Source organism: Octodon degus, unplaced genomic scaffold, assembly GCF_000260255.1.
Source record: "Octodon degus isolate 3935 unplaced genomic scaffold, OctDeg1.0 scaffold00320, whole genome shotgun sequence".
In the NCBI taxonomy this organism is placed as follows: Eukaryota; Metazoa; Chordata; class Mammalia; order Rodentia; family Octodontidae; genus Octodon; species Octodon degus.
In genome coordinates this window covers 568,162-584,109 of record NW_004524896.1, presented here as the reverse complement: position 1 = coordinate 584,109, position 15,948 = coordinate 568,162, and the positions used below count along the sequence as shown (strand labels likewise).

Sequence of the window (15,948 nt, the reverse complement as noted above, 5' to 3'; positions counted from 1 at the left end):
AGAGACAGAGACAGAGACATAGAGACACAGAGAGAAAGAGGAGACAGAGAGACACAGAGAGGAGTTCTGGCTGGGATGGACAGTGGTGCCAGCCACACAGCAGTACCACTGTGTTTAGCACTAGCAAACTGCATGAAGGCAAATTTCATAGTCTGTGCCTTTTACCACAAAAATAAAGGAAAGCTAGGCGTGGTGGCACACCCTGCACTCCCAACCCCCGAGAGGGCCAAGCAGGAGGATCACAAGTTCCAAGCCACCTTGAACAATTCAGACCTCGACTCAAAACTTAAAAATAAATAAATAATAAAAAATAATTTAAAAAGCCGGTTTTGTAGCACACGGTAGAGCCCTTGACAGTCACATGCAAAAAAGTCAAAGTTCACCAACTCAGTCACTTAGTTCCTGTGTGGATGCCCTCCACGGTGAGAAGCTACTGTCCTGACTGGTGCCTTTCCTCTGCCCTGGTAAATGGGGTCCCCGTGGCATCTACCTCAGCGAGAGAGCCCGCAGTGGGAGCGGCAGCATGCCGGTGAATTTGACTGCATTCCCATAAAACTTTGTTAACACAAACAAGCAGCGGGCCATTGTTGGCAGGCAGAGTTGCGGCCGTGGAAGATGACAGGAAGTGACTTGGGCCCAGGCTAGCCACGGGTGGCAGCGCCCGCCGAAGGCTGGCCACCACAGAGAACAGGATGCACCCTGGAGCCCAGGGCCTGGCTCCCACCTGGGCCGGCTCCGTGTTAGTGGCGGGCCGAGGCGGGACAGCGGTTCCAGGGCTGCGATAAATGTGGTCCTCGCTTGGAGCCGCTAAGGTCTGGAGGCATCAAAGGACGCTGGTGGCCGGCTGCAGAGCCCTGCGTGGGAGGTGGGGGGGGGCCCGCACGCGCAATCGCGGCCCAAACCTTCCAAACCTGCGCTTTCCGCCCTGCTCCTGGGCTTAACCCGAGGCTCTGGCCAGCCAGCCGGCCCGGGGCAGATGCTCAGCAAACCCTGGTAATGAAAGGAGGTTGTGAATAAAGCATAGAACGAATGGCCCTAGAAATGTAGAGCTGGGGAAACTGAGGCATCAGAGGCAGAGCCATGTCTGCACAGCTGTCTCTTGTCACTCGGTGCCACCTTGGTCATACAGTTGTGTGCTCTTGTTCCTCTGTTTTTCATCAGCTCAATACTTAACCTCCCAGCTTCTTTAAGACAGAGGAGCCTTCAGCCTGTGCTGCACCCCCAGACCTCTCTGATTTTTTATTTTGAGACAGGGTGTCCCCAAGCCTTCAAGTTGCCCCGGCTGGGCTTGGACTTGGGTTCCTCCTGCCTCAGCCTCCCAGAGCTCTAGGCTTACTAGTATGTGTCACCCCGTGGGGCCACATCCTCAGCTCTTGACCTGTGTAACACCACCAGCTCCCAGCAGTTTCAGAGAGGGGGAGCAAAAGAGAAATCCCTGCTGCTGGTCAGAGGACCCCTCGGCCTATCTTGGCTCAGCTGGCCCGAGCTCCCACTCCTGTCCAGCGCTGCCCACGTTTCTCTCCCCTCACTGCTGTCTGCTGTCGCTGTCACCAATTTCACAGCCTGGGCTCACCCAACCACCCAGGCCAGCCACACCCTGCAACTCCCCCGGCTGCCCCAGGAATCCCAGCCTGAAATCTAGCCACATTCCTGCCTCTACTTCCAAATCGGGTCCAATCCGAGCCAGCGGCTCCATGTCCTCCCACCCTCTGCCTTCCTTTCCTCCAGAGCACTCACCACACCTGAAGTCGGATTAACCTATGCAGCCACCTGTTTATCTCACGTCCCCCACCACACCCTCTATGACAGTGTCACTGGAGCAGGGCCTCACCCGTCTCCTCCTCTGTCCGCAGCACTTACGACAGGTTTGACGTGCAGTAGGAGGTTAAGCATAGCCAATGACATGACCTCGGGACTGCACATCGCACTGCCAACACTTAGAAGGTTATCCCTGGCCTCACCGTCAGCCGAGAACTTCTGTGCCTCCTGCAGAAGCCCGTCCAGTTATCGTTTACCAGGGATGGTGTCTTATTACTTCTTACTTTTCCTGTATCTGAGACAAAACACTTGATGCCCGAAGTTAAAGTGGAAAAGGTTTATTTAGCTCAGTCATAGAAGTTTCAGTCCACACTTGGCTAGCTCCAAGGCAGGGCGGTGTGGCAGGGGAGAAACGGTCCATGGTGGGCAGAAGGGAGCAGGGCGGTAAGAGGCGGCCACAGCTCTTTCTATCCCTCCTGCCCCACCCGGGCTGCTCAGGGCCGGCAGCGCCCCGGAGCCTAGCACTGCACCGTGAGTCCATCCCAGTGCTGCGCACGCTGGGTCCAGCCACTCTGAAAAGCCCCACCTGTGACCACATGGGGCACTGGGAGACATCTGGACGCAGCGGACACAGACAGCTTCCTTGCCGGCCCCATATGCACCCCAGCCCAGCTGCATGAGGGTTTCCCTGGGGACACAATGTCCCACGCTACCTCCATTACACACGCGTCATCATGAATAATGACCATTCGTGCCACCTTGGGCCACTTCCTGGATGAGCCTCTTCTATTGAGGGCAAATGGGAAGTGACAGTTGGGTGTGCTGAGCTATGAATGGAATGAATACATTATTATGTATCTGTACGGGAGGGGGAGATCGGGGCCTGAGACCCGGCCTCCGGTGATGGTGACTTCCACATCCCCTACCACATGCATGGCTCCCACTGCCAGTGAATGTTCACTCTGTCCCTGGGTGATCCAGGAGGACATACTGGGAGAGATGGGGCCCATTGCAGGTAGGACGGTCCAAGCTACCGAGCCCCTGTGGAGACCTGCACGGAGCCTCAAACCCAAAGGAAGAAAAGGAGGCTGCACACAGGCCTGAGGGGGGAGGTGAGGCAGCAAGAGGAGGTTGGGAGGGGGTGACGGGGTCTAGGGAGAGACACTGTCCCCCAGCCCACCTGCTGTGTCACAGGTCTCTGTCACAGCCCAGGACCCCAGTGCAGCTTTGTGCTCCTATCTGAGAAATGAGGCCTGGGAGCTCCCCTCGCCTCAGTCCCCGAGCCCGGACCTAGATAGGGCAAAGCTCAGAAACCACTGGGGCCTGATGTGATGGGGACCAGACTATACTGAGTGAGGCTCAGGGTTGAGGCCCTGCCTGGAGCCAGCCGAGCCAGGGGCAGGAGCCATGGTCCCCTCCTGGGCTAGGTGCCCGCCCAACATGCCTCCTGTCACCTGCCTGTCAGACTGGCCCTGCAAGTTCAGCTCACCTTCCCCACATTCTGCCCAACCCTGGTGGCTCCCGCGGTGCCCCACGACCTATGTCTCCCTGGCCAGGTTCTGTGTTACGCAGCACTTAAGCACCCAGCCTGGCTATCTTCACTGAATAGTCAGGGTTCTGCAGCTCGGGGAGTTTAAGTCATTCGCCCATGGTCACATGGATGGAAAGGCACAGAGTGACAAAGTGGTGGCACACAGAGCTGGGAGGGCATGGTGGCACTTCAGGAGGCTGAGGGCGGAGGATCCCAAGTTTGAACATGTCCTAACCAACTTAGCAACCTAGTAAGATGGTCTCAAAACAATAAAAGTAGTTTATAAATGTCTGGGATGCAGCTCAGGATGAAGCCCTGGGTTCAGTGCCCAGAAGTGGAGAACAAAAAGAGCTGCACACCACAGCCTGGCACAAAGAGGTCAGGGCCACGATGCGCAGCGTGGCTTCAACTGCAGCCCCACCGCTGCAGTCCCGTCACCAGCTCTCATGTGCCCGGCTTCCCCGCTGGCAAAGCAGGGAGAACAGGCCCCTTTCCATAGCACGGCGTGGGAATGTACCACCGCCTGAGAAGAAAAACAGATCCACGTCCCTGGGAAGAGCCAGATCCTACTTAATCCAGCAACTCAGGAGCCCTGGCGGGTGAGCCAGCAGAGTGTATGCAGAGCGGGACTCCACAGAGGGACACAGCCAAGCCCAGAGAGAGCCACACTGCTGGCCTCCATGCCATGCTGTCACCCCTCTCTCTGTACCACAACCTCGGCCCGCTCTGCTCTCCGTAGATAGGGGACATGCACAACCCTGGGTGGGGCGACATGTGAAGAGCGACCTGTGTGCTTCATGCCATGGGTACCTAAGGAGCCGAGTCTCGGGCTCACCGCAGCAGAGGACTGGGAGGGAAATTTCCAAGGAACAGGTAAAGACGGGTGGAGTTCAGGACTGGAGACTCGGCCAACCATGGAAATGATGTCCCCAGAGGTGGCAGGGGAAGAAAAATGATCTGCCAGCCTGTAGCTGCCCCAGGCCAGGTGTTAGGAGAAGCCAAAGACAGACCTTTGAACCAGCTGGCCTTGGAGGTACATGCTCATAATCTCAAAACTCTGGGAGGCTGAGGCAGGAGGATCCCATCCTGACAAATTAAGCAAGATCTTGTCTTAAAGGAAAACATTAAAAGGGGCTGGGCATAGAGCTCAGTGCAGGAGCCCTAGGTTAAGCCCCCAGTGTCACACACACACACACACACACACACACACACACACACACTAGAGCTGTGACTGCCCTGTGAATGAGGGTGACATCAGACTGTTGTTGCTCTTGTTGTCTTCACGATGGACACAAATAAGTTTCCCAGTTTCCCTCTGGGCACCCCCAACCCTGCTGGCACAGGCACCCAGCCCCGCCCGCCTGCCACCACCGCAGCCTTGCCAGGTGAGCGCTCAGGTATGCGGAGGCTGCGGCTGCAGAGGGAGGAGCCAGGAAGGAGGGGCAGGAGGACAGGCACTGAGGCCAGACAGAAGCAGAGCCAGGCCAGCCGGACCCAGGACTTCTGCACCTCACAGGGTGGGCCTGCACCTGAAGGCCTGACGGAGGAGGCTGGGCCAAAATCGCACCTTCCTACAGCCAGGTGGGCTCACATCTCTGCTGTGTCCCAAGACTCCAGGTGGACAACAGCTCCCAGGCAGGGCACCATGAGCACCACGGCCACCCCCACTGTCACTCCCGGGTAAGTGTCACTGCCCTACGGGCCGAGCAAGAAGGCCTGCAGGGACCCTGGGTCTGAGGGAGACCCTGGGCCTGGACCCAGGGTCTGACAGCGGAGGGCCAGGGTCTGGACCCAGCGTCTGAGAAGGAGAGGCCAGGCCCCGCCCCCACACCTGCAGATCCAGTTGGCAGCTCCCAGGCTAAGACACTGGGAGTAGGGCTGCCTAGCACTGCGTTCCTCCTACGGCTGGGCACACAGGCCCAGGTCACTGCGAGGGCTCACTCAGGGCAGGAGGACCCCACCCACCCCCAGCCGGCTCTCCCAAGCAGGGGGCACTTGAAGAGTCCGGCACCGGATCAGGATATTTCACAGCATGTCCCTGGAAGGTGCTCCACCTACGGGAACTGCTGCGGCCTCCGCGGTTATCTTCTCATTAAATATTGACCTTCAACTAGAACATCAGGGCTGCTAAGGACCAGGACTCTGGTATCTGAGTGGCAGGCAAAAGGACACAGAGAGGAGTAAATAGCTGCAGGGTAGGTAGTGAGCTCTCCAGCCCAGAGGTAATCGAACTGCTGCGACGTTGGGCTAGCAGGAGCAGGGTAAGGAGCAGGGTTTGGCCGAAGATTCCTGTTTCCTCCCTCCTTCACCTCTCCCTTGAGATCTGAGCTCCTCTGATTTCTGTGGACCAGGGGATGGGTGCAAGCATTCTCCTAGGCAGCGCCCTTGAAGAGCAACCAGGGAGCGCAGGGACAGAGAGGGCCCTAGCCTGGAGGAGTCCTGCGCAGGGTGGAGGGAGGACGGTCTCAGCTCAGGGGCAGTGGGCTGCTGTTGGGGTGGTTCCCACTTACCCAGCAACTCCTGGTGCTAAGCCCTTCCCAAAAGGGGCAGGACAGTTGGCCGCAGGTACTGCTCACACATCATCTCAGTGGTTTGCCCAACAGTCCCACCAGCCAGATGCTGGGGGAAAGGGAAACTGAGGCAGGAGAGACCAAGTCTCCGTCTCAGGCTTCTGGCAAGGACACAGCACAGAGATTCGTGGCAGGTCTGCATGCCTGTGGGGCCTCGGCCTGCCTGCCTTCTCCAACACCAGCTCGGCCTGCCCCGCCCTGCCCCAGTGCCCCACAGCCAGCATCCTCCCCACACGGCCTCGCGGCGCTGCCTGGCACGCTGAGGGCTCTGCCCCGACCCCACAGCCTTTCTCTCTCTCTTTTCCTTCTCCAGCCCAGAAGCTCCCCCAAAGCCAAGTGCCAAGTCTATCTACGGTGGGTGTGGCCCGGAATGCAGGGCAGGGGTGGGGCAGGGTCTGAGGGGGCCGCCCGGCGAGAGCGAGGAGGCTGGGCCTGGGTCCAGCTGTCCTCCCTCTTCCTGCACAGAGCAGAGGAAGCGTTACTCCACCGTGGTGATGGCTGATGTGTCGCAGTATCAGGTCAATGTGAGTCGGGTCTGCTCCCACAGGAGGTCTTCTTGGGAAGAGAGGCCCCAGAGAGGCACAACCGTTAAAACAGTTCGGACCCCAAACAGACACTCAGGCAAAATGGACTGTGTCTCCACCTCAGAGGTGACAGATGCCAGACTACCTAGTGCCCCAGAGTCTCTGACTTATTTTGGCATGAGCTTTGTTCTGAACAGAGGCAAATCACTGTCGGGCTCGGAAAGGGGGGGGAGGGGCAGCCCAGAAGAACACGGGGTCCCGGGAGGCGCTGAGGGGAACTACATGGAGTTCAGACGGAGGGCCCCTGGTCTGGTGCCCCCAACCTGATGAAGGAAAGACGCCCTAGGCAGTGGGCTGACTCCCCAAGGCGATCAGGTTCCGCTTCCTGGAGGAGTGGGCGGCCTCAGCCCGGAAGCCTGTGTCCAGGGGGCTGCACCCAACCCACTGCCTTCTCTGTGGCACCAGCACCTGGTGACTTTCTGCCTGGGCGAGGAGGATGGTGTGCACACGGTGGAGGATGCGTCCAGGAAGCTGGCAGTCATGGACAGCCAGGGCCGCGTCTGGACCCAGGAGATGCTGCTGCGTGTGTCCCCTGGCCATGTCACACTGCTCGACCCGGGCTCCAAGGTGCTGGGAACCTGGGCGGAAGTGGCCGGGCTGTTGACCGACCCTAGGGACCTTGGAGAACTGAGTGCACGGTGGGGGGCGAGCATCCGCCAGCCGCTATTAAAAGAGTCCCGTTCCTGCCCCCACTGGGCACTGCAGTCTCCATGGAGAGGTAGTACCGGCCCATGCCTCAGTTTACCCTGCTGTCTGGCCTGCAGGAGGAGCTGGAGTCGTATCCCCTCGGCTCTATAGTGCGCTGCGACGCAGTGACGCCGCCGGGCAGGAGCCGCTCGCTGCTCCTCGTAGTGTGTCAGGAGCCCGAGCGCGCGCAGCCGGACGTGCACTTCTTCCAGGGCCTACGTCTTGGGGTGAGGTTCTGGGCTCCCACGACAGAAACGAGGCGGGGCCTAAGGGCGAAGGTGGGGTCTGGGCGACAGAGGGGCGTGGTCTGGGAAGAGGCTCTAGAAGGGACGGGTTTGCGGACTGGGAGGGTCGGCCAGCGGCACGGCCCGAGGGCAGTGAGCGGGACCCCGTGATTGGCAGGCGGAGCTGATCCGAGAGGACATCCAGGGGGCTCTGCACAGTTACCGCTCCGGACGCGGAGAGCGCAGGGCAGCGGCGCTCCGGTGAGGGCCGGGATGGGACCGGAGAGGGGGTGGGGTGTCCTGTCCCTCCCAGACCAGACGCCCGCCTTTCTTGGCCCTCGGGTTCTCCTTCTGGCCTTAGTTTCCGCCCAACGCCAAGCCCACGTCTGACCCCTTCAGTCTCAGCGTGGATCTCCTACTCAGCTGAGTCCCTCGCTAGTCCTCTCCACTGATCTGGCCTCCGTTTCCCCCGCTGCTCCGCAGGGCCGCTGAGGAGGAGCTGCAGCGCGGGCCCACCGTCCAGACCCCGCCCCTGCAGCGCCGCCCCTCGGTCCGTGCGGTGATCAGCTCGGTCTCTCCGGCCGTGGGCCGAGGGGCGCCACCGGTGCAGCCTATCCCCGAGGCGGAGGAGGGGGTGCCCGGCCCAGCGAACAGCGCATACCCCGAGAGTCCGGATCTGGGCCCAAGAGGCCCGGAGCTGGCGGGTCTGCAGGCAGAGCGGGAAGTGGTGAGGGACTGCCCGGCTGGGTCGGGGATGGGGCCGGCAGGGTCACCAAGCCAGTCGGGCCTCCTGAGTCAAGGCTGTCTCCAGCCGGGAGAAGTCGAGTCCTGGGGTGATGAGTGGGGCTCGGCTCTAGGGGTATGTGGCGATGAGGGTCTGACACTCAGGAGCCCCACCCCCTTCCCTTGTATCCCCAGGACATCCTGAACCACGTGTTTGAGGATGTGGAGACCTTCGTGTCCAGACTGCAGAAATCTGCAGAGGCCACCCGCGTGTTGGAGCACCGGGAGCGCAGCCGCAGGACCCGGCGGCGGGAAGCTGGGGGTAAGTAATGCCTCGGATGACCCGGAGCACCCACCCTCATTACTCCCAAAGACTCTGCCTTCAATCCCCAGCGTCTCCATAACCCCTCCACCATCCCGGCCTGGCTTCTCACGAGTGAACTCCCTAAGTATCACTCGGTATCCGCCCCTCTGTGGCTGTGTCATCTGTCGTCTCGGGTCCCCAACCACTGTGCCTGTGACACTCACAGAAGGCCTGCTGACGCTGCGGGCCAAGCCACCCTCTGAGGCCGAGTACACGGATGTGCTTCAGAAAATCAAGTATGCCTTCAGTCTGCTGGTAAGGACTTGTGCCCCGCGGGCCTCGAGGGGACCAGGGACGGTGACTCCTACCTTCCGCACTAACCCAGCGCCATCCCACCCAGGCCCGGCTGCGTGGCAACATCGCCAACCCCTCTTCTCCGGAGCTGCTGCACTTTCTGTTAGGGCCGCTGCAGATGGTGAGCTGTCGCCGCCCACTGGGTCTCCCGCAGGACTGGGGCGGAGCAGAGGAGCTGGTATCAGCTCGACCCCTGTCGCCCTGCAGATTGTGAACACCTCCGGCGGCCCCGAGTTCGCCAGCGGCGTGCGGCGGCCACACCTGACGTCAGAGGCAGTGGCGCTGCTGCGCGACAACGTCACCCCCAGGGAAAACGAGCTGTGGACCTCCCTCGGAGACTCCTGGACCCGCCCGGGGTAGGGGATCTGGCCAGTCCAGAGCGTGGAAACTGAAAAGGAGAGGAGGAGAGGACAGGCTAGAGGCGGGGCTCAGTCTAGAGGGTGTGGACGAGGAAACGGAACGGGGCGGGGCTTAGGATAAAGGCGGGGATGGACGTCGGAAAGGCCACAAATTAGCGTGGGGTCTAAAATCCAAGGATCAGGAGCCGGGGAGATGGCTCAGTACAATAAGCGCTTCCCTGGCAAGCGCAAGGGCCTGAATTCAATCCCCGGTTCTGCAAATAAATAAAAAGTTGGGACTCAAGAATGAGATATAGGGGCTGGTGAGATGGCTCAGTGGTCTAAAGCACCTACTTAGAACAAGCTCAGCAAAGCACAGGGACCACGGTTCAATCCCCAGCACCACATGCCAGCCACCCCCGCCCCCTGGTGGGCTGAGCTGGCCCCCCCACACACAAATAAAAAAATAAATAATAAAATTTAAAAAAAAGAATGATATATAGATGCTGAGGCCGCCTGCCTGGCAAGTGGAAGGTCTCAACTTGATCCCCAGTACACAGACAGACAGACAGACAGACAGACAGACAGACACACACACACACACACACACACACACTCGATGAACTGAACCAGTTGTAGTGTCACACTCATGTCGTCCAAGCCCTCTGGAGGCTGAGAAGGGAGGATCGCTGAGAGTTCCAGGCCAGCCAGGGCTACGCAGTGAGTTCAAGGCCAGCCTAAGCTACAAAGTAGAAAAACCGTGTCCCAAATCAAAACAGTTTAAAAGGGCCATCAGAATGGAGTCAACATGTTTAGAGACATATTTGTTGTCCTGATGGTCCCCTACCACAGGCTGGAGCTGCCCCCAGAGGAGGGACCCGCTTACAGCCCCAAGTTTTACAGTGGCTGGGAGCCACCAGCCACCGACCCCCAGGGCCGCCATTGGGAGGACCCCGTGGAGAAACAGCTCCAACATGAGCGGCAGCGACAGCAGGTGAGGCGCGGGCTCCCCAGACCCAAGAGAAGGTCAGCGCAGGTGCTCACTGACCCAGCCATCTCCCTCCCCACAGCAAAGCGTGCCCCAGGTCGCTGTCAATGGGTGAGTGTCTGTGCCAGGCGGGCAGGGCACCCTGAAGGGGTGTGTCCTGGGGATCCTCACACTGACCAGCCCCACTTTTCTGTCTTTTTCTTGTCTCCCTGGCTCCTCCTCACAGGTGGGTGAGGTGGTGACAGGTGGGGAGGGGCCGGGGCAGGGCGGGGGTGGGGCAAGTTCTGGGGAGGTGGGAGGGGGGCAGGATCCCTAGGTCTAGGCATAGGTAGCTGGGAGGAGGCTGGATCCCAAGTACTGAAGAAGCTGGAAAGGCAGTTTGGAAGACACTCCATCCTTGGGCTCCTGAGCGCAGGCGACACCTTGGTGTTAGAGGATGAGGCTAGGACAGGACATTTGCGCTTTGAAGAACTCAGGTTTGGTGATGGGGATCCCAGAGACCCATAGAAGCAGGCCGGGGCCTTCAAGGGCTTCAGGTCAGTTCTGAGAGAGTGGGGACATGACAAGTGTCTCCAGGACATAGGCAGGGCTAAGAGCTGGGAGCGGGACTTCCAGTTTCCCAAAGGCATTAGAGCAGTAGTCCAAGGCCCTGCTGGGCGCAGACGGGGAGGCTCTTGGAGCTCAAGGAAGAGGAAATTGAAGCCTGTGCCCTGGACTCCGGGATCCTGGAAAAAAAAACACTAGGGATCCAAAGTCGTGTGTCTTCCACACCGCGGGGACTCAGGCTCTTGGGTTCTGGGGAGGAAGAAGGCAGGCGAGGCTGGAAGTCGAGGGTCCTCGGGCAAGCGAGGGGCAGACCGGCAGGAGCCAACCTGAGAAGGGAAGGAACCAGAGGAGGTGAACTGGGGTCTGGCTGGGGCCCCAACAAGGGCCTGAGCAGGCACAGCATGCTGGGAGCTGCCAGCCCCACACAGGGGGTGCCGCGGCCCTGAAGACCCCCCCTCTCCCCTGCACAGGTAGGCCTGATCCAGGCTGAGGGCCTTCAGCTGCTGGTGCCCCAGGATCCCCTACCCCATGGCCCCTGGGCTTCCAAACCTTGAGCTTGGGACCCTCCAGCTTTCCACTCACTTCTCTGGGCCTCCAGTGCTTGCAGGGAAGCAGGAAGAATGGCAGTGCCTGTGGACACGCAGGAGACCTCGGAAGCAGGGGCTGAGGCGCAGGGCTGCAACTGAGCTTGGGCTCCCACCAGCCACACACAGCAGGGCAGAGGGACGGCAGCACGCAGTGCTTGGGCCCAGTCTACCTGCACTTCTTTCTCGCTTCCTGGCCTTTGCACAACTGTGCCAAAGCATCCTTGCCTGTGAAAATGGAGACATGAGCTCCCTAGGGAAGGAAGGAGGTGGGGTCCAAATTCATGGCTCTATCAACGGGTCCTCAAGAGGACCAAATCAGCTCAGCTGTGAAATGGACTGCCAACAGTTGGGCATGTGCGGCTACACACATAGCTGCAGCTACTGCTGTCACAAGTCACCACGATACACGAGCCCGGGACCTAGCAGGTGCTCAGTACATGCTGCTGTTTTTCCTGAGCCACAGTGTCATCCCCTAGGAAATGGAGGTTTGGTAGCATCCCCATCATAGGCCAGTACCAAGCCAGGCAAGGGAGGGAGCAAAATCTATGCAAATCTACGTTATTCCCATTTCAGACCCTAGTTAACCTGGCCCCTGCTTGGCTCTAACCCCAACTCACCCCAGCACCTCAGAGCCCAGGCTGGTGGGGCCGGCTGCCTCTTCATCTCCAACTTCCCAATTCCCCTCAGTCACCAAGAGCCAGAACGGGAGCCAGAGCCGGAGCCAGCAGGAAAGTGGGTGCTCTGTAATTACGACTTCCAGGCCCGCAACAGTAGTGAACTGTCAGTCAAGCAGCGAGCTGTGCTGGAGGTTAGACCTGAGGGCTGCAGCCGGAACCAACCGGCGAGACTAGCCCAGCCCAGCCCAGCCCCAGCTGCAAGCCCAGGCCCTGAGTCTTCCCGTTCCCCACGCAGGTCCTGGATGACAGGCGCAAGTGGTGGAAGGTTAGGGACCAACAGGGCCAGGAGGGATATGTACCCTATAATATCCTGACACCCCACTACGGACCGCGAGCTGACCGCAGCCAGAGCCCTGCGCGAAGCCTGGTGAGCCATGACAGACTCTGGGGTCTGGAAGGAGGAGAGGCTGGGGACAAGAACCTAGAACCCAGAACCCAGGCGAAGGGCGTAGGACGCGGTGTCAAGGATTAGGACTGGGGACTCGGATGTTCGTGTCCAATGGGGGCAGGCGGGTCTAGACGTCCTTCCCCTGACCCAGAGAACCTCCCCCATCCCAGGAGCACATCCCTCCTCCTCCTAACCCTCCGGCCCTGGCACCTGCCCCGGCTCCGGCCCGGCCCCACTGGGACAGCTGCGACTGCCTCAACAACCTGGACCCCAACGAAAAGGGTGAGTGTTGGCGCACCCCTTCGACGACGGGGCTTGTCCTCTCTTTTCCGGGAAGGGTGAATTAGAAAGAGAAAATGAAGCTGGGCGCACTGCCGCACACCTGCAATCCCAGCACTCTGGGAGTGTCAAGCAGGAGTTCGAGACCTGAGCAATTTAGAAACTTTACGAGGATCCAGGCTCAAAAATTTTTAAAAAGCGGGGTGGGTGGGGGCCCTTAATGCAAAGGCCATGCGCTCAAGAGAAAGAATGAGAATGAATTCTCAATCGACCCATCCTTGGTACGCTAGAGGCCCGACCCCCTCTTCCTTTCCCGCCTGCAGAGAAATTTTCCCAGATGCTGAGTGTGAACGAGGAATTGCAGGCGCGCCTGGCGCAGGGCCGCTCGGTTCCCAGTCGCACAGCCCCGGGACCCCGCGCCCCGGAGCCGCAGCTTAGCCGGCGCTCTGATGCCACAGAAGTTCGCGTGTGGCTGCAGGCCAAGGGGTTTAATGCTGCGTGAGTGGGGCTCACCGGTTCGTGGGCGGAGAGGCCGGCATCGGGGAGCTGAGGTTCCGATTGGCTCCGAACAGAGCGTGGAGACCACAGGGAGCAGAAATTGGCCCAAATCGACCGGGCATACACGCTAGGCGCCAATTGGTAAATTTCCCAGGCTCCGATTGGCGCCTCCAGAAAAGTCCCGCCCCATCTCGAAAGTGAGAGCTTTCGAAAAAGAAATACGGGGCATAGTGGCACACGCCTTTAGTACCAGCCCTCGGGAGGCTGACGCAGAGGTATCGCTGTGAGTAGGAGGCCAGCTACATAGTGAGACCCTGTCTCAAAAAGAAAAAAGTAATAAAAAAAAAAGGGGGGATGGTACTTCGCCTCTGGACCACGCACTGTAGTTGACTCGTGGGACGCTCAGACGCCGAAATGCTGTTCTGATTGGACAAGTGGCTAAACAGACTTGACGTGATTGGCAGGGCTGGAGAGAGCTTGAGCTGTGATTGGCAGGCAGGCCTGAACTCCCGCCCCTCCCACGTAGGACTGTGGACGCACTGGGCGTGCTGACCGGAGCCCAGCTCCTCTCGCTGCAGAAGGAGGAGCTGCGGGCGGTGAGCCCCCAGGAGGGCGCGCGCGTGCACAGCCAGCTCACCGTGCAGCGCGCGCTGCTGGAGGTGAGCCCTGCCAGCGACACGGGCGGGCGGGCGGGGGGGCTAGGGGAGTGGGGGGATGGAAGGTGGGGGGAGCTGAGGGCTTGGCCACCTGGGCCTGACTTTCACTACTCCGCAGGACAAAGAGAAAGTGTCCGAGCTGCAGGCGGTGATGGAGAAGCAGAAGAAGAAAATAGAAAGTGAGATGAAAGCGGAGGTCATCTGACCCTTCCCGGCCCCTTGACCAAACGTGACTACCACAGCGGGGTCCTCCGTCCCGCGGGACCACAGACTTCTGGAAGACTGCCCAGCAGGCCCGGCCAGCGCAGACGCGCTTCCAGCTGGTGTCCTCCTCCTTGCGAGTAGTAGCGGGTGGCCAACTGGGGCTCGAGACTCAAAGCGCACCGTCAAGCACTCGCAGGGCCCTCGGCGCATGCACCCCGGGACCCTTGTCCTTTGTGACGTGTGCTCCCCAGCCTATAAACAAGCCTCCTTTCAGCTGGCCGTGTCAACGCTGTCCCCTCTGCCTACTGCCAGGGAGCCAGGAAGCTGCCTCTGACCCTTCCTGAGATTTGCCCCTGAGCCCTCTGCATCCCGGTGATCCCACTGTCTGTCCTTCAGCTGGCCTGCCTTCTGAACGCCCGACCCTGAGACTCCTTCCGTGGCTGCCCACTACCCTCCCGGCCCCATCTGCTGGCTTTTAAGCCCTGAAATTTTCCCTCCAGCCTCACCTGACACCTCATTCTCGCAAATACTGGCCTCTTCAAAAACCATTTTTTTTTTTTTTTAAATGTATTTGGTAGAGTCTCACTTTGCAGCTCGGACTCATAGTGATCCTGTCTTCAGCCTCCCCAGCGCTGGGATTACAGGCGTGTACCACCAGCCCGACAAGGCTGGCCCCTTCAAGCACAGGCATCTTTCACTTGACTCTCTGATAGTCACCAACAGCCCTTCTGCCTGGCCAACACCTACTCAGCCTTCCTAGCCCAGCTCAAATGCCCACTCTGGGGAAGCTTGCCCTGCACTTGCAAGCCTGGTGCATACCTCCTGCCAGGGGTCCAGCCCTGGAGCTAGCTGGCTGCTTCAAGTGTGCCACGCCGTCGTTGGCAGCCACTATCCGGGTGGCGGATGAGGTCTGGCTTTTCTCTGGTCCCACCCTCGGGCATGGAGGGTGGGGCTTGGACTTTTAGGGAGAGTGGCTTTCCCTGGAGTTCCCAGAACACCCCCTGGCAGGCTCCACTAGAGCCTCTGGGCCTGTAGCCCAGGCCGCTAGACGGCGCTCTAAAGCGGCTCGGCCCAGGACTGCCGGCATCCCCAGGAGCCCCCTACCCGGCTCCTGCACTCTGACCTTGATTTCTTTCTGGGATTTCTGGTATATGCACTGGCCACTTCGGTCTCCGAGACACCTTCCCACAACTAGCCTGAGCCTGCCCCTACCCAGATGCCTCCCGTGGCTCCCCCTAACACAGGAGAGGGCGCCAGCCATCTGCTTCTTTCTATCCACTGCTGCCACACCTGGGCACCGAGGGGCCTGGAGCCAAGCAGCTCCGCAAGCCCCCATGTCCCGTCTCCCAGGCTGCGGATGAACTTCCTACAGGAACCACCTACCAGGGGCTTGGGGACATCCAGCGCCCGGACCTTGCAGTGCTCCGGACCCTCAGCCTGTCGCCTTCACTGGGACTTCATCCTCAGCGGGTGGCCCTGTTCCTTGACCCTCTCCCGGTGTCAGTGCAGAAGCCCAAGACCTCAGACCTGGTCCTTCTCAGAGTTCATGCCACACTAGGTGGGAGGGCGGGCGTGGAGGCGCATGCGCACGCGCACTCCCTGCCACCTGCAGGGCCACCCTGTACACCACACACACCTCGTCCTCTACCCAAATTGTGTATGCCATCAGATGCCTCCCCTCTTCTCCCAGGATGCACTGCACCTTTGTTTTCTGTTGGTGCTGCCGGTGATAGGACCCAGTCTCTCACCCCCAGGCAACCACTACACTGAGCAACACCCCCGGCCATTTAAAACGTTCAGCCCTCTTGCTTCAGCCTCCTGCGCAGGGCATCTCAAGCATGCACCGCCACCCCTGCAGCCTGTCTCGCTCACAGAGGACAGTAGCTGGCAGCAGAACCTGATCTGGCGGCTGGATAGGTCTGGGATCAGAGGGGCTGAAGGAGCCCCACTTGAGGTGGCTTCTCACTTGTGCCTGTGACATGAAACAAAATGAGTACAGCCGCAGCCTCCGACCTTCCCAGGGAGGCCGAAACCCCATCTTTTATGGACGTT

General features: G+C 59.9%; 1 protein-coding gene across 4 annotated transcripts; it reads left to right on the top strand.

Annotated features, from left to right (window-relative positions):
- The first annotated feature begins 4,641 nt into the window (after positions 1-4,641).
- On the top strand, positions 4,642-14,440 carry Eps8l1 (EPS8 like 1). Of its 4 annotated transcripts, XM_023707946.1 has the most exons (20): positions 4,642-4,806; positions 4,900-4,969; positions 6,173-6,213; positions 6,325-6,383; positions 6,849-7,010; positions 7,208-7,357; positions 7,533-7,615; positions 7,838-8,081; positions 8,273-8,399; positions 8,608-8,696; positions 8,782-8,856; positions 8,943-9,091; positions 9,926-10,067; positions 10,126-10,172; positions 11,882-12,002; positions 12,107-12,238; positions 12,430-12,541; positions 12,862-13,036; positions 13,563-13,695; positions 13,811-14,440. In XM_023707946.1, the coding sequence occupies exons 1-20, from the start codon at positions 4,689-4,691 to the stop codon at positions 13,895-13,897; spliced, it is 2,316 nt and encodes a 771-aa protein (XP_023563714.1). In that variant the 5' UTR covers positions 4,642-4,688; the 3' UTR covers positions 13,898-14,440. The 4 variants fall into 4 exon arrangements, with proteins under 4 accessions (XP_023563714.1, XP_023563715.1, XP_023563713.1 ...); XM_023707945.1 differs by having other exon boundaries at positions 4,644-4,969; XM_004647710.2 differs by having other exon boundaries at positions 4,645-4,969; positions 10,144-10,172.
- Positions 14,441-15,948: the final 1,508 nt, after the last annotated feature.

Excerpts from the sequence above, each read along its gene's own strand:
- Eps8l1 (XM_023707945.1), top strand. The coding sequence starts at position 4,689 with ATGCGGAGGCTGCGGCTGCAGAGGGAGGAGCCAGGAAGGAGGGGCAGG. Across the intron at positions 6,384-6,848 it reads TGTCGCAGTATCAGGTCAAT|CACCTGGTGACTTTCTGCCT; the intron begins GTGAGTCGGGTC and ends CTGTGGCACCAG. Across the intron at positions 12,542-12,861 it reads CCTGGACCCCAACGAAAAGG|AGAAATTTTCCCAGATGCTG; the intron begins GTGAGTGTTGGC and ends TCCCGCCTGCAG.